At 44.6% G+C, this 23,830-nt stretch overlaps 1 protein-coding gene across 10 annotated transcripts in view; it reads left to right on the top strand.

The window, feature by feature from the left end:
• The window catches only part of LOC137372031 (myosin light chain kinase, smooth muscle-like), a 433,121-nt gene that overhangs the window by 281,949 nt on the left and 127,342 nt on the right, over positions 1 to 23,830 (top strand). For all 10 annotated transcript variants that reach the window (XM_068035330.1, XM_068035322.1, XM_068035326.1 and 7 more), the window contains 2 exons: positions 199 to 396; positions 14,973 to 15,219. In XM_068035330.1, coding sequence (XP_067891431.1) covers positions 199 to 396; positions 14,973 to 15,219 — 445 coding nt within the window. The remainder of the gene's footprint in view (positions 1 to 198; positions 397 to 14,972; positions 15,220 to 23,830) is intronic.

The raw sequence follows: 23,830 nt of genomic DNA, 5'->3' as shown, positions 1-23,830 counted from the left end.
TAATGGTTGTGCAACTAAACTTTTAACTCATAATTATTTGGTGGTTTAATAGCTTTGATACTGTGGAGAAATGTAATTGCCATCTCTCAGAAAATAATCTGCACATAGCTGGAAAATTCTATTGTGCAAAACATTTCGTAATTGCAATGTTTTCTGTCTGCCATTTGTTAATGCTAAAAAATGTGTTGATTCCATCAGGTAATCCACCGCCTGAAATTATCTGGCTCCATAATGGAAAAGAAATTCAAGAATCTGAAGACTTTCAGTTTGAGAAGAATGGAAATGAATACAATCTTTTTATTCAGGAGGTTTTTCCTGAAGATACAGGAAAATATACATGTGAAGCTTGGAATGACATTGGGGAAGTGCAGACGCAGGCAATGCTAACTGTACAAGGTACTGATTTGTATTCCAACAATTGAAGTATGAACAGATTATGCTTCCATGTGCTCCAGGCATCATGCTTTGCATTTAAAGATGATGGTGGCCTTTAAAAATAAGTAATTGAATATTGGGGAAGAATAACTTCTTGTTATATTTATATGCTTTAAATTATGTCACAACATTAAGATTTTTTAACAAAAGATATTTAAAACTGTCATTGGGTTGGTATTTTAAATAGCTGAGTTTTACAATAAGGTGAATGATTTCATTGTTTTGCAAGATCAGTTCAGAGCACATTATTATTATGCTCAGCCAACATAGAATAAATAACTTTTGGTGATACAGCATTTCAGTTGCATATGAAACTACTGGCACCATATCAGCACCATATCTATGATACAGAAGTGCTTACATTTTAAGATTTTGAGGGCCTGCTTCCATAAGCTGATTTAACACTAACCTAAAGCACCTGTAAACTATTTGAATGTGCACACTTCATATCCTGTGTGTATGCAGACACATTGGGGTAGACTGGTGTTTTTACCAACTGGACGCTAAGCAGAGCCTGGCCAAAGAGCAGAGAGCAAAACTGGACAAGATGGATCCCACATAGGCCACTGAACCTGCCCGAATTTCCATCAATTCATTTAAGTAGAAGGAAAACAAAATTCTTTCTGTTGGTGGGGTGTGATCATCCCTAGCGGATATTCCTTTCTACACTTCCTCCAGATGTATTTTAATGCCTAGGTGGTAAAGACCAAAATCCACTCTACTGATTGTAATACATTAATAATATTTAATTTAATGTATTAAAAGAAATGCTTGTGGCTAAAAAAAGGTCACTTCAGTTTATGGCCGAGAAATTGAATCATACCCAAAATAGGTATGTAGGTGACAGGGCATGCCACATATGCCTGTTCTCATGGTCCCAGATACCATGTTAAATTTATGCTGGCATGCAACCAATATTCATCAGGAAATAAGGCACCAGCACATCTTAAAGAGAAAGTGCATTCTGGCTGTGGATAACAGAGAACCTTTCCAGATTGAAGAAAATGGCTGGAACAGGTTCACAAAGGGCACCCAGATTCTCTGATGTTGCATTGGCAGCCCTAGTCCAGGCAGTGGAGAGGAGGTGGAAGATGTTCGCCACATTGGGCAGAAAGTCCTCCAGCAAACACCTCTGTTGCCAGTGGCAAGAGGTCACTGAATATGTCAATGCCAGGAGCTTAGCTCCCAGGACCTGGCTGAACTGCCAAAAGAGGTTCAATGATCTCATCAGACTTGTCAGGATAAGAATATTGCTTTCTTACTCTCTGCTTTCACCTCCACTGTCTCCAGCCTTATGACTCAGAATACTCCCCTCCCCATTTCCTTTTACACTCCGACAATCACAGCACCACACCACTACATCTTCCCCTCATACTCCCACACTCAACACGATTGTAATCCTCACTTTCCCACACGTCACATCTTATACTCCACATACCAACTATTCTACCATGATAAGCACATTCACTGAACACCTCACAAGGAAGTTACAACGTGCACCTTTCTTGCAGGAGAAAGTCGTGCAGAAAGTGGAGGTTTCCACTGGAGGAGGCCAAGCCCAGCTACACGCTTTCTCTAACAGGAAGAAAATGTGCTGGCAATCCCGGGCAGAGGGAGAATCATTGTCGGAGGTGAGCGGCAGGGCTGGAGAAGATATTGCACAGGGGTTCTTCACACCTTATCCTCTTTTTCATTTCTTACTTCTATCTCACCCGACATATACTGCATGACAAATGCAACTGCTTTCACCAGCCACTTCTTCCTCTGCTCTGACTTCACACCTTGTGCCTTGCTTTTATTTCAGGTGCTGAAAGAGTTCCAGTGAAAGGTCACAGACTTGAAAAGTTAACTCTGGTCTGGATTTTGTGTGGCCCCATGAGGCGGGATCGGAGGCTGGGGGGGGGGGGGGTGGGCATGAGTATCGCGACGGGTGGTGGGGTGGATCGGCAGGGTGCAGGGCCTGTTACCTCCTCGTCACCAAGCAATCTTCTGGGGGCAAGATAGGCCAACGACAATCTTCCCACCCAGAGGCCAATTGAGGCCCTTAAGTGGAGTTTGAAGTGTATGCTAACAGTCGCAATTTGTTTTTGAACGCTGGAGGTGCAGAAAGCATAGCAACGGGCCTTATTGCTGTTCAATGCGGGTGCGTCAGTGAGGGAGACTTCCAAGACATTGCCTGGCACAGGAGAAAGGGCAAATTATGAAAGTGCAGTGAAAGCTTTGAAGGACCATTATGTGGTGACGCCAAATGCCACACTTCAAAGGCATGATTTCTGTCAAATGAGACAGAAAGAGGGGAAAACAGTAGCCCAATTTGTGACTCATTTGAGGCAAGCATCAGATGGATGCAGTTATGTTGTGACAGATTTGAATAACCAGATAATTGACCAGGTGGACCAACAGTGCAACTCGGATAAGTTGAGATGCAGGCTGCTGGAAAGAGGAGGTAACTTAACATTGGATGACACTTTGAAGATAGCGGCTGCACTGGAAGTAGTGGATAGACAAGTTCACAGCATGAAACATGGTCCCCCATTTCCCCCATCGGCACGACAAAATCTGAGTTTAATCGAGTGACACAACGAAATCCAGGTATGCATAAATGTAAACAGCAAAAGTCTGAGAGAGAGTGTTTCAGATGTGGCAACTTGGGGCACTATGGAAGAGATGATTGCTGCCCTGCCAAGGGAAAGATGTGTAAAAAATGTAAGGGCAGAGACCATTTTGCCAAGAGGTGCAAAAGCAAAGCTGAACAGAGTGCGAAGCCTGGCAAACCATGTAAAGGAAAGAGAGATGAAAGTTGTACAACTGTGAGATGAGTTGAAGAAGAAGCAGTGAGTGAGGACACAAATAGCAATCGTGGATACATGTTTTCTGTCAATGGAAGCAACCATGAGAAAGTTCCAGTGATTGTTGGGGGTGTTGAAGTGAGCATTATTGCAGATTCAGGCAGTGACAGTAATGTCATCAGCAGAGCATTGTGGGAGGAACTGAAGGAAAACAGAATCAAGTGCACATCTCGAAAATATGTCAAAAAACTTTAACCTTACACATCTAAAACCCCACTACAAACTGTTGGATGCTTCACAACGATTGTAAGAGCTGGAGATCAGAGTGTGGAGACAGAATTCGTAGTGATTGAGGAGGATGGTGAGCCTCTTCTGAATCGAGAAACTGGCCAAGCCTTAGGGGTGCTACACATTGGATTGAAAATGAATTCTGTGAAATCCTATGCAGAACTTCGAGAGGAATTTGGACCAGTGTTTCAAGGAATTGGGAAGTTGCACAACCGCCAAGTGAGATTAACAATTGACAAGAACGTGAAGCCTGTATCTCAGACCGAACGCAGAGCACCTTTTGGTCTGAGAGGGAAAGTTGAAGCAAAGATCAAGGAGCTGGTTGACCAAGACATCATAGAGTCAGTTGAAGAACAAACACACAGATCTTCACTTAGAGAAGGAACCTGAATCATTCCAGCGGTTTGTGGTAGTTCATGCTACACCGAGAGCAGTCACAACTAGAGAGATTGAAAGTCAGACAAAGATCCAGAATTGAATGACATAAGACAGAGAATCCAAGATGGAAATTGGGAGAATTGCCCATTCAAGACATACATTGTTATTCGAGATGAACTGTGCACAATTGGGAAGTGTATTCTCAGAAGTGATAGACTTATAGTGCCACAAAAGCTTAGGCCTAGACTGGTGATGCTAGCTCATGAGGGTCACTTGGGAGTGGTTGGTACTAAACAAAACTTACGAACCAAAGTATGGTGGCTAGGGATGGAGAAAGATGTGACACAGTCTGTCAAAACATGTCATGGTTGTCATTTTGTCAGTAGACGCAATCCACCAGAACCAGTACACAGTACACTGTTACCGGATGGACCATGGGAGGATGTAGCAGTTGACTTCTAATGTCCATTTCCATCAGGAGATTCAAAATTCGTGGTGATTGACTATTAGACCTATTATTATGAGTATGTGGTAATGACGTCTACAATGGCAGAGAAAATAGTGTTTGCATTGACTGAAATATTTGCAAGGCATGGTCTACCAGTCACATTGTATTCAGACAATGGGCCACAATTTATGTCACAGACCTTTGCAGATTACATGCAAGTCACACGTATTCACCATCATAGAGTAACACCTAAATGGCCACAGGAAAATGGGAAAGTGGAAAGACAAAACCAATCCTTAGAGAAATGGATGAGGATTGATCAGGCTGAGGGTAAAGTCTGGAAGGAGATGTTTGTTGTCATATGTTGCCATGTATAGAGCAACTACACACACGACGATGGGAAAGAGCCCAGCTAAGTTGTTATTTGGATGCAAAATATGCACCAAGATACCAGAGCTGAGTGATATTAGAGTTGATGAGGAGGTTCAAGATCATGATGCTGAGGAAAAAGGGGCTGCAAAGTTTTATGCAGACCATAGAAGGAGAGCTAGACAGTCTGATGTGATGCCAGGTGATGAAGTATTGCTGAGACGGGAGAGTCTGAGTAAGATGGATTACCATATTATCCCAAGCCGTACACTGTTATTGCCAAGAAGGGAAACAGTGTGACTGTGCAATCGCCAGGAGTACTGTACGTTAGAAATTCTTCATGTGTTAAAAAGTATCATGGTGACAAAGACACAGTAGCAGATGAACCAGATGTAGGAGCTGAGACGAAGTTGACATCCAACAATTCAGATGTCAAAGCCAGTGATGCTGTTGGACAGCAGACAACTTGCTATCCAGAGGAAGAAACATCGATTTCAGAGTGGCTGACGACATTTCCTAATCCTGACGTGGTGACCAGTGTTCCTGAGACAACAGGAAGACCACGGAGTAAGAGAAGACCACCAAAGTGATACTAAGATTATGTGTTGTGATTATGTTTAAAAATCATGGACATGTTTTGGCCTAATAAGGGAGGAATATCATGATTGTATGTGTGGACTTGAGTATTAGAGAATATATGGTACTTGAAAGGAAAACTGAAAGTAGCTTTGTTTTTTGGTGAAAACACCTGACCTGCAGGTTGTTGGAAGGTCAGATATGCTTATGCTGCTGTAGTGGGAAAAGTGAACAGAACTCTACAGAAGTCTTTGATAAAACACTTGTTAAATCTTTGTTAAAGTTAAAGCTGTGATTTCAAGTGTGATTCATTTCAGTCTGAGATGTGACACAGGAAGCCCCACCTCCAGCTCATAATCCAACCTTCTATTTCTCTCTCCACAGATGCTGTCAGACCTGCTGAGTATTTCCAGAATTTTCTGTTTCTATTGCTGAAAAGGTAGACATGCTTCTACCACTTCAAGAGGAGGAGACCAGCTTATCTGAAAGTGCATTGTTGCTTGATCTGACCCTAGCAAGCACCAGCACAGAGACTGGCACTCTGGGTACTTTAGAGGCTAGGTTAGTACAGAGATAGTCCTATAGTAAATCACCAGTGTGAATACAAATGTGCTGGAGTTAGGATGGGGTGGTGGGTGGGGTGGTAGGACACCAATTGTGCTAGCTCGCTGGACAGCATGATCACGTACTAGCCCTGCTTCAGAGAGCTTAGGTGCCAGAATTTGAAGGCTCAAGTTGTGGAACAAGGTTCATAACAGGAAAATGTCAGGTGCACCTGGCAGCCTACCAGAGATCCAGTGGACAATGTTGCAGAGCTTGGAAGAAACCAGATCCAACTCATGTTAAGACTTTGTGCAGAGTATGGGGACCATTCTGTTCAATAGGAACCAAGTGGTCAGATCCATGAACATGACAGCAGCATGCACCATAATGGAACCTCTGCTGATGGCTTCCATGGCAGCTGACACTGCTGCAATGGAGGCTCAAATGGCTGCTATTTTGGTTCTGGGGCACAGTATCTACAGGGGTTGAAGAACATAACGTTACTCCTCCAGTCTGTTTAGGGGAGACGGTGGCATAGTGGTCATGTCACTGGATTAGTAATCCAGGGCCCAGGCTAATGCCTTGGAGACACAGGTTCAAATCCCACCACGGCAGATGGTAAAAAAATAAAAAATTTCAATTAATTAATAGAATTATGGAAGTGAAAGCTAGGTCTGGATTTTGCTCTCAGCCTCACGTCGGTTTCATGTTGGGGAGGGAGCCAGAGAATCAGAGCGGCAGTGGCCGCCATGGAACCCAACGCTGGGATTGCTGGGCCCGATCTTTTCATCGGTGGGGAAGCTCCGTGGTGGCCCCTCCTCCACTCTGCAATGGGATCCTGGTTTAAATATTTAAAATACCTCTCTGTATTTATTACTATGTCATCTGCCACAATCTTCCCATCCATTCCCGATCTTCAGACTAGAATCTGGCACTCACGCGTCTTCGCTTTCCCGTCCAGGAGAATCTTGCTTCACCGAGGAGGGGAAGGGGTCTCTGCTACATTCTGAGTATAGATGGTTGGGGAGAGGCAATCAACTCTGCATTCTGAATATAGATGGAGGGGGGAAGGGGCAACTATGCAATATTTTGTGGATATGGCAGGGAAGCGGGGTCAATTCTGCATTATTTAGTGTATGGAAGGGGGGAATGGGGTCAACTCTGCCTTATTTTGAATGCTGTGAACAGCATTGCCAATGCCGCCCCCACCATGTGTTTGGGGGTTGCGGCTGCTGTCAATATGTTAAGTGGCCACCCTCCACATAATTGTGGTGGTGCAGCTCCCAAGCAGGGCAGCCGCCATTTTCTGACAACAAAATCCATCCCTTTGTCTCAGTAGTGAGACACCTGAGCCTGTGCTCTGCATTTCGTTATGCCCATATGACCCTGGTGTTCTTTTTCCAAGATATCTACTCTGAGTGACTCTGGAATCGCCAGTTTCTCATCATCTACCAGAAAATCATCTACTATGGTACAGTGTCTTCTATGTTCAAAGAGGATTTTCATCCTCTTACCCTTGGGATTCTGTTCTGGTGAACCTTGCTCACAATATTGGCAGACATAGATGCATTTTTCATCTTGCCCCTGCGCCTGACAAATTTGTTGGACTTGCTTCTTCCCGAGTTCTCTGGCTGTGTAGACCTCCTGCAGGAACTTGCTGCATTTCTTTTTCTTGCTCTGGTACTTTTTGAGCAGCTTGGTGAGCTGTGCTGTAGTGTACGGGTTCTCTCTCTGCTGGGTGGGCTCTCTGTCAGAGTCCGGAGTCTGTAGTGTTCAGGTTGGGATTGGGTGGGGGTGGTCTCCCTCTGTCCCAGCTCAGTCTCCCTCGACCTGTGAACAATTTCAGGAATTCCTCTTGAAAGGTACTCCTGGATTCTTGTTGTTTAGCTTCTTCTACTTTCTCTACAAGATGAAGGTCAATACAAGTTCATCTATTTAAGAGCGAGAACTCCTGATTTCTGAGAACATACAGTGTTTCTAATATCTGCTTTCCCTTGTACTGAAGTGTTGGCTGTAACTTCCCCTTTACTTCAATTTCAACCTCTCCTGGGCTATGTACCTGAGTTTCCGTTGGTTGCAGGAAGTGTGTGGATAGCTATGGCTCTTTGTCAGATAAGACCATTATACTTGCTCTGGTGTTGAGTTTGAAATTAACAATATGTCCTTTGACATAAATATCTGCAGACCAAAATGCCTGATTCGGATCATTGATCTCGCAAAGAAAATGTTTTGATTGCTCTGCTGCAGGAGGTTGTTTAACTTCATTAGCCACTCTATTCTTAAATGCATTTTTCTACAGAACTTGAGGTAGTTGAGATTTTATTTTGTCACATTTTACTGAAATGCCTATTTTTCTGCAATAAAAGCATTCTTCTCTATTGGCAGGGCATTGTTCGCGCCTGTGGGTACTTTTGGTGCCACATCGCTGGCAGCGTGTAATGGTGTCTTTCGCTTCCCTCCCACAGTGTAACTTTTTTCCTGGTGTCTCTTTTTTCAGCCCTTTGGTGAAGGAGCTGAGCAGTTGCAGGAGACTTCCTGAACCAAGGTCTTTCTTCATCTTGCAGGATTGCTCTGTTGTTCTTTTGGAGCTCAGCTTACCTCAAGCTGAATAGCTTTATCCAGGGTGAGGTCTTCCTTAGACTGCAATAAATCTGGTAGGGATTCATCAGCAATACCTACTGCAGTACGATATCTTATCAATTCTGCTTTAAGATCTCCATATTCACATCCTTCAGCTAGTCTGTAAAGGTAATTATTAAAAGCATTGACTGTTTTGGCCAGTTTCTAGACCCTTTTGTTGAATCTTGCTCTTTCGAAAATCTTAATACTCCACAAGTTAAAATAAGAAACAAAAGCTTTTAAAACTTTGTCAGATTTGGCAGATGCCTCATTAAAACCTTGTCTAGCAATCACATCATCTGCCATAGCCCCAATGGAATATAACAGTGTATTCACTTGCTCTGCTTCAGACTGGCTGTCTAACTTAAATGCAATTCTGTACCTAAGAAACCTTTTTCTCCATAATACACAGTTTTGAATCTGATTGGGCCTTGCTTGACTTTGGAAACTCTTCAGCATTCCCAGTTTTTGATCCATGTTGCTTTATTTTATAGATTTTTTTTTTAGAGTGTTTCCCTTTAAGAAACTTTTTTTCAGACTAGCTTGCTTTAATGGAGTGCCGCAGCAGCTCTCAAGTGTTCCCTGCTGTTTTTAATAAGCTGTTTTAGGGGTTTCCCCTTTGTTTGAGAACTTCACTTTGTTTGTTTATTCGCCTTGCCTTAATGGAGTTGACACAGCTGTTCGAGAGTTTCCTGCTGTTTTAATAGATTTCTAGGGTTTTCCTTGTTTTTGAGCCATTCAGTTTGTTTTTCTTCAGGCTTGGCTGCCTCAATGGAGTGTCCCTGCTGTGTTTGGGGGTTTTCTGCCTTTGCGTACAGCCCGAGTGAAGGGTTGGGTTTTCCCCCATTTTTTCCCTAGCCCAATGCCTTCAGAAAATTACTTTAAGCACTTGAAAGTCTTTTATTGCGATTCTTCGACCGTCAGCACTATAGCTCACCCTATCGACGAAATTGATTTGCAGGCAACCATGCTTCCAATTCTGTAGAGCAGCCTATCTTTCAACGCAGCTGCGTAGCTTTTCTCAGCCTCTTCTCGGGATCTTCAGTTTTCTGGCGCTTCTTTCTAGGTCAGGCCTTTACAGCTAGTTGTTTCAAATTTTTCTTCTGGGTATAGGATGGTAACAACTTCTGTTGTTCTCGATCCCACTGCTGATCACCATGTTATATGTTGGTTCAATATGCCACCACCTTATTTAGTCTAGCCAGAGAGATTCTAAGTCTGTAGTAGTTAAACATTAATCTTTATTTTATTACAACTATTTACACTCCACTCTAGCCTGTGTGACTCTACCAAAAGCTACGCTGCATCTATTCTAGAGCCCCTCTCATCATGGGAGGAGGTATTCTTTACACTCTCTCAAGATTAACCCTTTCAGACCCTTACACTACAATCTGCTGTCCTTACCTGGTCTGGCCTACATGTGACTCCAGATCCACAGCAATGTGGTTGACTCTTAACTGCCCTCTGAAATGACCTAGCAACCCACGCAGTTCAAGGGCAATTAGGGATTGCCAGCGATGCCCACATCCCACAAAAGAATAAAAAAAATGTAACAATTTGTAGGAGTGCAGAGGCACAATCCCAAGAAAGTGGTGACCTTGGCTCCATAGGAGCAGCAATTGCTGTCCTCTCTTAGAACAACAACATGACTGATCCCCAAACAACTATGCTGCCAGTGCTCTTATTAGTGCTACACAGTCAGCTGAGTCAGAGTGCCCAAGCCCATGATAGGATGTTACGCTCTGCAGCCGAGTCCTAAAGGTGCAGAACTGCTCAAGGTCACACATCTCGGCCATCTAATGTGTCCTCAATGGAAGCTCAGCATCTTCACCTGCCAAGCTGTAGCCATGGATAAACACATCATAGGAGCACTAGAATAAGTGAACAACCATTACCTATTAGACAATTGAGTTGTTGGATAAATTTGTTTTTTACATCGAGTCTACAGCATAAAAATAGACCATTCAGCCCAACTGGTCCATGCCAGCATTTATATTCAAATCATTGTCCTCCCTCCCCTCTTTATTTAACCTTATCAGCATACCCTTCTATTCCTTTTCCCTCATGTGCTTATCTAGCTTTCCCTTAAATGCTTCTAAGGTATTTGCCTCAACTACTCCTTTTGGTAGTGCATTCCACATTCTTCCTACTCTTTGGGTACAGAAGTTTCTCCTGAATTTCCTGTTCAATTTATTAGTAACTATCTCATGTTTATGGCCCCTGGTTTTAGTCTCCCCCTACCTAACAGTACATATAATACACATACTGCAGCAGTTCTAGGGATGGGGAATACATGCTGATCTTGCCAGCAGTGCCCACATCTCATGGATGGATAAAAAAGTGGAAACATTTTCTCCATGTCTATCCTATTCAAACCATTTCATTATCTTAAAGATCTTTACCAGGTCACTACTCAGCCTTCTCTTCTATAGAAAAGAATGCCAGCCTGATCAGTCTTTCCGGATAGTCATAACCTCTCAGTTTCTGTGTTATTTATTTTGCACCATCACTAATGTTGCTATATCCTTTTTACATTATAGAAACCCAAAACGGTGCCCAGAACTCTAGCTGGATTTTGTGCCTACAGCGGGGTTCCCAGCACCCGGCCTAAATGGCAGGGGGTATCCCGCCTCAGCCAGCTGCAGCCTGCCTGGAGCAATTCTATGGCGCCGGGCCAATTAACAGCCCGGCACCGGGGTTCCATCCCTTTAAAGCAGAGGATCCCACCTCCAAGAGGTGCTGGCCAATCACAGGGCCAGCAGCTCAGCAGTATCGGCAACGCCACCAGGAACGGTGGCCACTGCTAGTGCTGCAGAGCCCTTGGACCCAGGCCCACTGCTGGAGCCCAGATCCAAGGTAAGTGAGGCAGTGTTGCTGGGGCCAGTCTGGAAGGCCCCGGCTAGTTGGGGGATGGAGGGGTGGGAGGGTGGGTATTAAGTGCAGGGGGTGAGGTTTTCAGGGAGTTGCAGGTTTTCCCTGCGGGGGCCCTCCATGGGCCACAGATTGCTTTTTACTCATTTTAATGGACGATGTCCCACGTGGCGGAGGCCTCCCCTCCCGCTGCTGTTTAAATCCCAGTGGCGGCAGTAAGCGGCCGTTCAGTGGCCATTAATAGGCCACTTAAGAGCCTCAATTGACTTCTGGGCAGGAAGGTCATCATTGGCCTATCCCACCTCCGACAAAATTGCATTGCGACGGGCCCTCCGCCCCCTGTCTCCTGTTGCAAATCTATGGGCTGCCCCGCCTCTGAACCCGTCTTGGGAGGCCCATAAAATTCAGCCCCAAGTGTGGTCTACCAAGTTTAACATGATTTCCCTGCTTTTCAATTTGATCTCAGTGGAAATGAACCCCAGTATTTGGTTTGCTTTTTTTAATGGCCTTATCAACCTGTGTTGCCACTTTTAGTGATTTGTGTATCTGTATCCCTAAGTCCCTGTGCTTTTCTACCGCATTTGGATTTATTATCCAAGTAGTATGTGGCCTTCTTATTCTTCCTAACAAAATGGACTGCAACACTTATTTAGAAGAAATTATTTGCCAGTTAAACACCCAAGTTTATTAATGTCCCTTGCCTCAGCCCATCTGCTGCTGAAACCCTCATCCATGCTTTTGTTACCTCTAAACTTAACTATTCCAACGCACACCTAGCCACCCTGCCACATTCTAACCTCCATAAACTTGAGGTCATCTAGCCCCTTACCTAACTTGCACCAAGACACGTTCACCCTTATTTTCGCTGAACTACATTGACTCACGATGAAGCAACACCATGACTTTAATATTATTATCCTTGTTTTCAAATCCCTTAATAGCCTCGCCCCTCCCTATCTCTATAATTTCCTCCAGCCCCACAACCATCTGAGGTGCCTACACTGCTCTAATTCTGGCCTCTTGAGCATCCCTAATTTTAATTGCTTCTTCAAGCAAGGCTCTAAGTTCTGAAATTTCCTCCCTAAAATTCTCCACCTCTCTACCACTCTTTCCTCCTTGAAACACTCCTTCAAACCTATCTTTTTGACCAAGCTTTTGATCATCTGCTCCAATAGCTCCTACGTGACTCGGTGGCAAATTTTGTTTTATAATGCTCACGTAACGTGCCTTGGGACATCTTATTACATTAAAGGTGCTATATAAATACAAGTTGTTGTTTTGTTGCATTCTGCATTTGGTGTTGTCCACAATTTAGAAATTGTACTTCAGATTCCCGAGTCCAAATCGTTCATGTAAATTGCAAACAACGGTGATCCCAGTACCAATCCCAGTGGAACACCATTTCCCAATCTGAGTAGTCCACCTTTTGCCAGTCTGAGTTTTGTTTTGGATTTGGTCTTCTGTTAATATTTGTAGGTAAAGGTTGGACAAGTCCCATAAGGTTGGACTGAAGGAAGGCAATCGGACAGTAGTGATTAGGAGCGGCGCTATTGGTGTGATGGGGATGGGAGGATGATTCGTAAAACACACTCTTGGATGAACTCATGCTCTTTCTCCTTTTCATGCTGCTCCTCTTCTGCCTCCTGCTTCTCCTCCTCCTCCTGCTGCATTTCTTGCTACCCAGGAAATGGTAAGGGCTGGTCCCTCGTGATGGCAAAGTTATAGAGCATGCAGCAGGTGACCACAAATGTGATACCCATTTAGAGATGTACTGCAACACTCTTCCTGAACAATCCAGGCAGCAGAAGCATTGCTTCAACTTGCCAACTGCCTACTCAATAAAGTTTCTGGCAGCAGCATGACTCTTATTGTAGGTCAATTCATCAATTGTCACTGGATTCCTTACAGGAATCATGAGCCATGTCTGAAGAGGATAGCCCTTCTCACTCAGTAGTCAACCTGCAACCTGAAGTTAACACAGATGACTGGCACAGGATGACTGTATCATGACTGCTGCCAGAAAACTGGGCACAGACTTGCACAGTACGCTTCCTGTGTTCTCAAAGAAGCTGGATGTTGAGGAAGTGGAATCCCTTTCTATCCAGAAAGAATATAGATAGGCAATGTGGGTGAGGTTTATAGCACCTTGTACCCCGGCAAAACCTAAAGCTCTTTCATCCTACTTTGCTCTGTCTAGTAGGAAAAAGGTGTAGGTATTCCTCCTAACATAGAGAACCTTGATGACATCTCTGATACAGTGGTGGACTGCAAACTGTGAGATATCATTGATGTCACATACTGCAGCCTGAAAGGAGCCTTGTTACATAAAGTTAAGGGATATGGTTAACTTGACAGCCACAGGCAGTGCTGTAGATGTTTTGGTTTAAGGTTCGAGCTGTAACGACAGCAAGTGATAGAGCTTGGTGATAGCCTCCTTTGTTAAAGTGCTGCTCAGTGATAGAGAAATGTTTCCTGAAGACCGTTGTGGGTAGCTTCGTCCTCCATATTCTACCCATTGTTACCGATCTCTCTATTTTCTTGGCTATTCCTCCTCACCCTCAGCTCAAAAGGCAGCCCTACGAGACCACCCATCATTGCAGTGAAACTATTTTGAAAGCAGCCATAAACAATGCACCAAAAACATTCATCCTAAAAGTCAAAATTAAGTTATAAAAGTCAGAAAATAGTCTTAAAAAGGCCCTCAAATTAACTAGCAGTCTGAAACAACAAATCAGGAACTAACTTGTGTGTAGTGAATGGGCTCTTTAAATAGTGCTGCTGAAGCATCTTTGTTACCATGAGTTATGGAATGAATTTATCATATGGCAGGTCAAATGCTGGGAAAGTCCAATTTCAGAAAAGGCCCCCACAACAAGCATAGGACTCTTTTAAAATATTTTAATGAGTGCTTTAAATACTTATGGTGTGTGCCATGGACGTCTACAGTGGAGCCTGATCCAATTTGTTGGACAATGAGGATGTATGCGCCATATTGGCCGCCAGGTGGGTAGTGTGCTGCCAGTGAATTTTTAGGCCAATATTTCAGATTCACTATTGTCCAGTATTATCCTGTATTGCTATAATATAATGGATGTAGAATTTCAGAGTTTTAGATGGTCTCCATGATCATGACAGAGTTCTTACTTTGATGAGACACCTCACAGAAGTTTGTCTACACTAAAGTAGGGTTGTCAGCTCTGGTTGGATGTATTCCTGGAGGTTTCATCTCACTACTTGCTCTCTCCAACTGCTGTGTTCCTACCATTGGTTGCCTGCACAACTATTCTCACGGGGCACCACCTTCTCACATCAATTGGAAAGCAAACAGTGTCTTAATTATCCAACTGGCTGATTTTGATTGCCTATCAAACAGCCTTTTTATCCAGGCACCAATATTTTTATAATTAATAAGTGTTTAAAGAAAATGAAAAAAACCTGCAAATTTTAAACCCCTATAATTTTTCTCCTGGGGTTGCTTGCACCAGTTTCCTGGAGATTAAGCTGCAATTTTTGGGGCTCCAGGGCAATCCTGGAAGGTTGACAACCCTACTTGGAAGTATCATATTCTTGATCAGGGATAAATTGTATGATTTGCACTGTCCAACTTGATTTTATATCAGGCAAAAGTAATATAGAAGTGTCTTCTGATTCTGTAGAGCCTCAGGATGGGATACAGCCCTGGTTTATCAGCAAGCCAAAAGCTGTGACTTCGACTTTAGGGGAACATGCCCTCATTTCATGTGCCATCGCTGGAGATCCATTCCCAACTGTGCAGTGGATGAAAGATGGGCAAGAGGTTATAATTGGTGAAGGCTGCAAAGTGCTCCAGAATGAGGATGTGTTTACACTGTTCATCATGAATGCTGAACTTCACCATGCTGGTCAATATGAAATACGGCTCAAGTATGTACGCAGTGCATTCTCCTAAGTCTTTATGCTGTAGTCCATAAAAGCTGTGCAACAACCTAAATGTGTTTTAGCTTTCACTATTTACAGAAGAATTATTAATCTGTACAAAGAAAGCATTTATGATTTTGCTGTAAATAGTGAATAACGGAAAAGTTCCCTCTATATAACTTATTTTATTGCAGATATATATATGTTCACCATGTTTTATTTATAGTTTTAATGTACTTTTTTCATAAATTGCAGTTTGACCATTTGACTAATTTGGTTTGACTTAATTATATGGCCTGATAGAATGTGACCTTTAGCAAAATGTGTCTGAACTCTTGGACAATTTGTGCTGGCACAATGGCCTGGAGTTTCCATACAGTTGTGCTGTTTTTCACAGCACAATTCACCCAGTATTGGGGTAACTGTTTATTTATTTAGAGATACAGCACTGAAACAAGCCCTTCGGCCCACCGAGTGTGTGCCGACCATCAACCACCCATTTATACTAATCCTACACTAATCCTACATTCCTACCACATCCCCACAATACCGGTGTATTGTGGACCGTTAACTGATACTATCTCCTTCAAGGAACCAAAAAGACTAAAAAGTGTGCTCGTTGTGTTTGCTACCAATGTCCCTATATTCCCCTACCACCTACCTATATTAGGGGCAATTTATAATGGCCAATTTACCTATCAACCTGCAAGTCTTTGGCTGTGGGAGGAAACCGGAGCACCCGGCGAAAACCCACGCAGACACAGGGAGAACTTGCAAACTCCACACAGGCAGTACCCAGAATCGAACCCGGGTCGCTGGAGCTGTGAGGCTGCGGTGCTAACCACTGCGCCGCCCATTGTGTTATTGATTTCTCAACACAGATGTACCAAGCAATTTGAGGCTGAATGCTAAGTTGAATGAAGGGCTCTTTATTACAAAATAACACTTACAGGAGATCTCTAAGATTGGAGTGCTTACTGTTGACTGACACTGCTCCAACTGCTATATCACTTTTGGCTTACATTACTTCCTGTGATGTATACTAAACTATTTACATATTCAACAATATGTTAACTAATACTCAAGCAGTTAAAGCAATTTCACAACATCCCCCTTTCCTTAAGTGGAAATTCTGGAAATTATAAGCCATGTACATAATGAAATAAGATAGTTGTGAACAATATTTACAAACGTATTGACTCTCATGTTTATTAATCAAGTGTCTCTGAAACATACAGGTGGTCAGCTGACTCGACCTGACCTGGTAATTGTGAAACTTTGCTGAGATCTGGAATTGTCAATTCTTTTCTCTTGACCCGTAGGTTTGGACTGATAATCATCTTGCACTTGAGTCTTGTACATGTCATTTTTCTTAGTTTCATTCTTAGAACTTGAAAGTGAGCGTGCTCTCAACACTACAGGAGTGTCAGGGATGATGTTGTTAGATAACTCTCTCAGCTGACATTTGTTCCTTCTCAACATCGCTCTATTTGGGGTAGTTACTTCATTTGACCATGGCTCATTACAGATCTTTGACACTTCCACAAGGAAACATGTTTTCTCTTGCGAATGGATCACTCTGATCTTTTGTCCGATCTGTAGAGGAAGTAATTCCACACCTGCACACTTGTCATGTGTGATTTTCATTTTTTCTTGTCTAATCAATAATTTGTCTTGGATTGACAATGATCTAATCAAGTGATAACTCGGAAGAGTTGTCTTGACTTGCCTTCCGAACATGATCTCTGCTGAAGATGGTGATCCTGTATCGAGGGGTGGTGCTTGTAAGTGCAACATTGCTATTTGGAGATCCTGATTAGTTTATCTGCATTTCAGAATTAATGACTTTACTGTACGCCTCATCCTTTCTGCCAGGCCATTTGACCGAGGATAATGCGGGGATGATGTAACATGATTTACAGCCCACTTTGCACCTACGTCTTGAAATAGATTACCGGTGTATTGTGGACCGTTAACTGATACTATCTCCTTCAAGGAACCAAAAAGACTAAAAAGTGTGCTCGTTGTGTTTGCTACCAATGTGCTTGACGTATCCCTCAATTGGCGGATGACAGGGAATTTGGAGAAGTAGTCGGTGATAAGTAGAAAGTCGTCACTTTTGACGATAAATAGGTCAGTGGCTATTCTTGACCATGGATGTGATGGAACATCATGAGGATGAAGTGGCTCTCTGTGTTGCCTCGGTTGATGCTTTTGGCATGCATCGCACATCCTCACTGCTTACTCGATGTCACTATTGATTCCTGTGTGAGCCGCGTGGAAGATGGCAGGATCCCTAAAGACACATTGTACAGCGAGCTCGCCACTGGTATCAGACCCACCGGCCGTCCATGTCTCCGCTTTAAAGACGTCTGCAAACGCGACATGAAATCCTGTGACATTGATCACAAGTCATGGGAGTCAGTTGCCAGCGTTCGTCAGAGCTGGCGGGCAGCCATAAAGACAGGGCTAAAATGTGGCGAGTCGAAGAGACTTAGTAGTTGGCAGGAAAAAAGACAGAGGCGCAAGGGGAGAGCCAACTGTGCAACAGCCCCGCCAAACAAATTTCTCTGCAGCACCTGTGGAAGAGCCTGTCACTCTAGAATTGGCCTTTATAGCCACTCCAGGCGCTGCTTCACAAACCACTGACCACCTCCCGGCGCGTATCCATTGTCTCTCGAGATAAGGAGGCCCAAAGAAAGAAAACTGTCTCACATGCAAGTCGTCTGGACTTTTCATTGTCCGTGTAACCTTGATGCAATTGTGTAAGGATGCCTTGACGAAGCATTTTTGGAATCAACACTTGTCTCCCTTTAAAAATAACATCACTGGATAGTCCTAACTCACCACAATATGGCCAAAAGGTTCTGAGGTCTGTGGGAACCTCTTGTAGTGTGCCAGGCCATCTATTGATGATAAGCTGCCATAATGCTTTTAGAATAGAATCTTTGGAAGTCTCTTCTTGGAACTCTTCATGTTTTTTCTGTCCAAATTCCATTAGATAAATATTGTGTACGTCTTCTAGCTTTACATCAATTTCATCTACTTGGACATCTAGCAGTATGTCTTCTCGTTTCTTGGGGTTGGGTAATCTGCTCAGTGTGTCAAACATAACCATGAGGTATCCAAGTTTATATCGTACCTCACAGTCATACCCTTATACCTTAATTAATAGCCTTTGTAGTAGAGGTGATTTGCTGGTGTGTGGCTTTTTCCCCAATCATTGCCAATGACTTGTGATCAGTTTTGAAAACAATGCATTTGCCAAAGGGATATGTATCCCCCCTTGGTGAATCTTTGTTCACTGCTTTCCAATTATAAGGCAAAGAAACCAGCACAAACAGGTTTTATTAGGTTTAAAGAAGAAAGGTTGAAATTTATGAAACTTAAACTTTAACTCAGTTAACGCCTACGGATACACGATGTGCCCATGCTAGCATGCATACGTGATACACAGATGCAGATAGAGACAGAAAAGAGCAGAAGAAAATAAAATGGAAAAGTTTGAGACAATCTCTGAAGCGGGTTTTTGTTACGGTTCTTTGAGCTCACTGTAGAGTCCTTGATTGCAGGTAGATCTTGCTCTTCATTTGGGCCCAGTATTCTTCTTAAACCTTGTTCGCTGTAGGAGACCTTTCTCTCTTGGGGTTCATGTGTCTTCAGTGGATTTGGAGTTCCATGAGAAAGAGAGGGAGAGCCAGACAGGAGAGGTCTTCTTCAGTCCAGGAGCATACTGCAGTCTCTGTTAAAAACTCTTTGTACAATTCAGAAAAGGCTGCATTTGCTGACAACGCTACCACTAGGTGGCGCTGCTGTAGCACATGCACAAATGCAGCATGTGCCACTAAAATGACACAGTCTGCGACTTTAGGCAGCTGCCAGGACTAAAGATGGCGCTGCTCAAATAATCACACGGAGGCAACCTAACAAACACATGGCAGCACACAATGACCGGAGTGAGAGAGCGAGCAAGCGGGCCGTGGCTGGGGAAGGGGCCGGGGGGGGTGGGGAGGGGGGGCAGCGGAGCGGGCCGGTGGGGTGGGGAGCGGTGCAGGCCTGGGTGGAGCGGAGTGGCTGGGGAGTGGGCGAGCGAACGGGCCGGGGACGGGGGGGGTGGGGGTAGGGAGCGGAGTGGCCAGAGAGAGAAGCGAGGGGGTGGGGGGAGCGGAGTGGCCGGAGAGAGGGTGGGGGGAGGGAGGAGGATTGCGTTTTTCTGCGCATGTGCCATAAACCTGCAACAGCAAAAGACGTACCGGCCGATCCCCACACCCGGCAACACCATGGTCTTTGGCCGCTCGCTCCCCGCGGCTCTCTACGGCCTCCTACATCAGCCGTTCCCTCCAACTGCAGATCCCCCATCCAGCCGCTTTCTCCCCTACTTCTCAACTGTACTTCATGCATTGCAGCTGTCTGGTCCCTGCCTTTTGCATCCCCCCTTCAGGCACTTCTGAATTAAACTCCCTCCCACTACACCCCCACATCCCCTCTCCCCCCCATCCCCTCTCTACCTCCCACCCCCTACCTCCCCCCACTCCCCCTCTACCTTCCCCCTCTACCTCCCACCCCCCTACCTCCCCCCTCTCCCCCACCTCCCCTCTACCTCCCACCCCGCTACCTCCTCCCTCTCCCCCCACCCCCCTCTACCTTCTCCCCTCCCCCACTCTCCCCTCACCCCCTTCTACCTTCCCCCCTCCTCCCCTACCCCCACCCCCCTCTACCCCCTCTCCCCCACCCCCTCTCCCCCAACCCCCCACCTCCCCCTCTCCCCAACACCCCCCTCCCCCTCTCCCTCCCACCCCCCACCTCCCCCTATCCCCTTCTATGCCTTCCCATCCGCTCCCAGTTATCCTGCCTACTACTATCAGCATCATCTTCCATTTATTTCGCTCTTATCTACCGTTGCCTTAAAGCAACATTGAGGATGGAGAACGGTGTGGCTGCACTCCCACCTTACCAGTTGTGTACACAGCAAGAGCATTCACATTCGTGATACCACTGGACACGGCATGCCTGTTTCTTTCAGTGCTCAGTCTCTTCTTGCTGAATGTTCCCCAAGCGCTTGACCCCTTTGGACGCCCTCTCTGCTTAACAGGCATCAGCTGGCAATTGTGGAGTCTCACAAGGCTCTGCATGGTTGTTTCAAGGGCAGATGGGGAAACAGGTGGCTGTGTGTCCATGTGCACTGCTCTGATGGGTGCAGGAGCAGGTGGCTGTGTGTCCATGTGCACTGCTCTGATGGGTACAGGAACAGAGCACTTACAACAGGGACTGGAGCACATGGACTGCCTGCACACAGCCCCAGACAATGGAAAGGATTTTAGTTTAGTGCAGTGGACTGGAGCACATGCAGTGCCCCAGACAATGGAAATATTTTCAGAGCAACTTACAACAGTGACTGGAGCACATTTACTGCCTGCACACAGCCCCAGACAATGGAAAGGGTTTTAGTGCAGTGCAGTGAACTGGAGCACATGCAGTGCCCCAGACAATGGAAATATTTTCAGAGCAACTTACAACAGTGACTGGAGCACATTTACTGCCTGCACACAGCCCCAGACAATGGAAAGGGTTTTAGTGCAGTGCAGTGGACTGGAGCACATGCAGTGCCCCAGACAATGGAAATATTTTCAGAGCAACTTACCTTGGAGCAATCTCCTCTTTCTAATAAAAATGAAGCAGACTGAAATCTCCAAAATGACTAAATAATTGTGATAAAATGCGAGAAAATACCCGACGAAACCTCTCCTCCTTCCACTTTCAGAAACTCGCGCCGAAGCTTGACGCATGCGTGAACATCCGAAGGTTGACGCATGCGTGAATACCCATTGGCGTTGCATAAAGCGCATGCGTAGAGGCCGACCAGGCGCGTTGCCCAAAGATGCACATATCACGCGCTGACGTTATCGGCGCATGCGCTAACCAGTCCTGGCAAGCTGGAACGCAGCGCATGCACAGAGAGCAGGAGTCCGTCTGTGCATGTGCGCACCGCGGAGCATCCCGATGATGTCAGTGGCGCCCAGCGTTGTCAGGAATCACTTTGTTCAGAAAATCCAGGTTGCCAAGCAGGCTAGTCACATGACCAGCTGGTCAAACCACATCTGTTTGTGGATTCGGCCATCCCAGTAGTCATCCTGAAATTTGAGCTCCCTCACCTTCAATGCCTGGTGCTCAAAGTCCATTGTGGGTTAAATTGGATAAGGGAAGTAACCCCTTTGTCTCCACAAGCACTGTCTGTTAATATGCAAATATCTTTCCAGCCAAGGGCCTAGTGAATTTATTTTTAAACAAGTCCTTTCTTCACTTCAGCAACAGTTTTCAAATCAATGTTCATATGGCAAAATTAATGTGCCTCATTCTTGGTAGGTTTGGGGGGGCTCTGCATGACAGTGATAAACCAATTTTCATCTGTATTCGTCGAACTTTGTTGCTGCTCTTAAATATTAGAGAGATACAGCACTGAAACAGGCCCTTCGGCCCACCGAGTCTGTGCCGAACATCAACCACCCATTTATACTAATCCTACACTAATCCCATGTTCCTACCAAACATCCCCACCTGTCCCTATATTTCCCTACCACCTACCTATACTAGGGGCAATTTATAATGGCCAATTTACCTATCAACCTGCAAGTCTTTTGGCTTGTGGGAGGAAACCGGAGCACCCGGAGAAAACCCACGCAGACACAGGGAGAACTTGCAAACTCCACACAGGCAATACCCGGAATCGAACCCGGGTCCCTGGAGCTGTGAGGCTGCGGTGCTAACCACTGCGCCACTGTGCCGCCACAAGGAATATTTTTTTAAACATTTTTTTAAATTATGTTTTAAAATGCTGCTCAATTGCTCTGGTGTATGGCAGATTTTGCTTTCAGTGACACACAAATGAGTTTGAGCAGAGCATTAGGGGAAAAACTTTTCAAAACGGATGCAATTTGATTGCACTCAAAGTGGAAATGTTACCCCAACATGCATACGGCTGCACTTCAGTTTTTCATGGCTAATTATGAACAAACATTAAATTAGAAGTACAATTTTGAACTGGTCTAAATGGGCTGATTGAGGTTTCTGTGCAATTTCAGACTGGTTTGGCTTTCTTACTGCTCAAATTGGGCTGCTGCTGCTTCCCATGCATACCGTTTTGACGGGTTAACGTCTAATTTCAGCCGGACCTTTAAATTTTAATTGGATGGACTTGGGCAGATCTCCTGCTTATCCACCTCTCATATCAAAGGCACAGGTGGGTGGGAGTTCTCATGTTTCCCAAGGAAATTCCTTCACTTGAAAGTTCCCAGCGGAACTCACACCAAATGAGACTTGCTGTAATTGAGGCAGCCTTCTTTCGGCCCCAAACCTTCACCAGAGAAAGTTAATCAATTCGCAGAGGGGATCTATTACCATCTCTACTTCAGTGGCAGCTAAAGAGTTGATGGCCCATTTGAGTCTCTGGGGAACACCATTCTGCTTTACAGGGGCGGATTGGCTCAAGTTACTGATGCATTCATACAGCAGCCAGTGGCCCATTTTGACTATGCAAATGATCACATTCTCAGAATTTGGGACAGGGTATCTCGGCTTGGGTGAGGGCAGAAAGTGCTCTGGAATGAAGCTTCAGGGATTTCCAGGTCTACATATAGTTAGCTGCACATGTATATACACTGTAGCTTCATATCTACACATGCAGACTCATGGGTATGCATGTAGATGTGAATGTACATGCTAAATACTGATTTGGAAAAACAGATATTACTGTCTTCAGTCTTGCTGAGCAGATATTTATAAAGTGATGGGAGGAAAAACTGTTTCTGCTCCCACAATGACTTTGTGAGGTAATACACTACATCTTGTGGTCCCAGATTGACTCCTAATCAATGCTGATATAGCCACTTTCAGCTAGTTTCACAGTTAGGGGCAAGACAGTGGTGCTACATAGATTTCCCTCAATTTCCAACGGTCAGGCAAAGCCGCCGCCACCACCTGTGCAGTCCACTTGGTTTTCTTCATTAAAATCAATGAAGGATGTCGTGCAGGCCACGCAGATAGTGGCCCATGGTGCTGCCTACCCCTGGAGAATTGAGGTAAGTCTGTGTCGGTGCTAAACAAGCAAATGTCTCTCTCAGTGAGTCTCAGCTTTTCTGGAATGGGGGTGAGAAAGTCTCATATTTCCTGCTCTTAATTTCTAACTAAAATGCATTGTTTGCTGGAAGTCTGTGCATATGTGTGTAGACCTGGACTAGAGAGAGAATTGGGCTTGTGTTTGCTGTACTCTATTGACAAATAGCCTGGAGACCCTTATGGAAAGTTATAATTTTGAAGACTTGCAAGAGCATAATTCAGCACATTTAGGAAAAGCAGAACAAGGGGTGAAAATCAGATCAGGCTAATCATTTTCAATCAGAAAGAAATGTTTAACGATATCTATAATGAAACAAATCTTATGATTGCATCTGATATGTTTGTCCTCTTAGGGAAGAATACAATGGTGCTACATATGGTTATAACTTAGACAGTTTGAAGGAGAAAATTCAACTCAAGGCCATCTGGTTTTTTGTATCCATTCATGGGATGTGGGCATCGTTGGCCAGGCCAGCATTTTTTGCCCATCCCTAATTGCCCTTGA

The sequence above is a fragment of the Heterodontus francisci genome, chromosome 7 (genome assembly GCF_036365525.1).
Source record: "Heterodontus francisci isolate sHetFra1 chromosome 7, sHetFra1.hap1, whole genome shotgun sequence".
In the NCBI taxonomy this organism is placed as follows: Eukaryota; Metazoa; Chordata; class Chondrichthyes; order Heterodontiformes; family Heterodontidae; genus Heterodontus; species Heterodontus francisci.
Note: the sequence above shows the minus strand (reverse complement) of the source record. Positions and strands in the feature narration are given on the sequence as shown.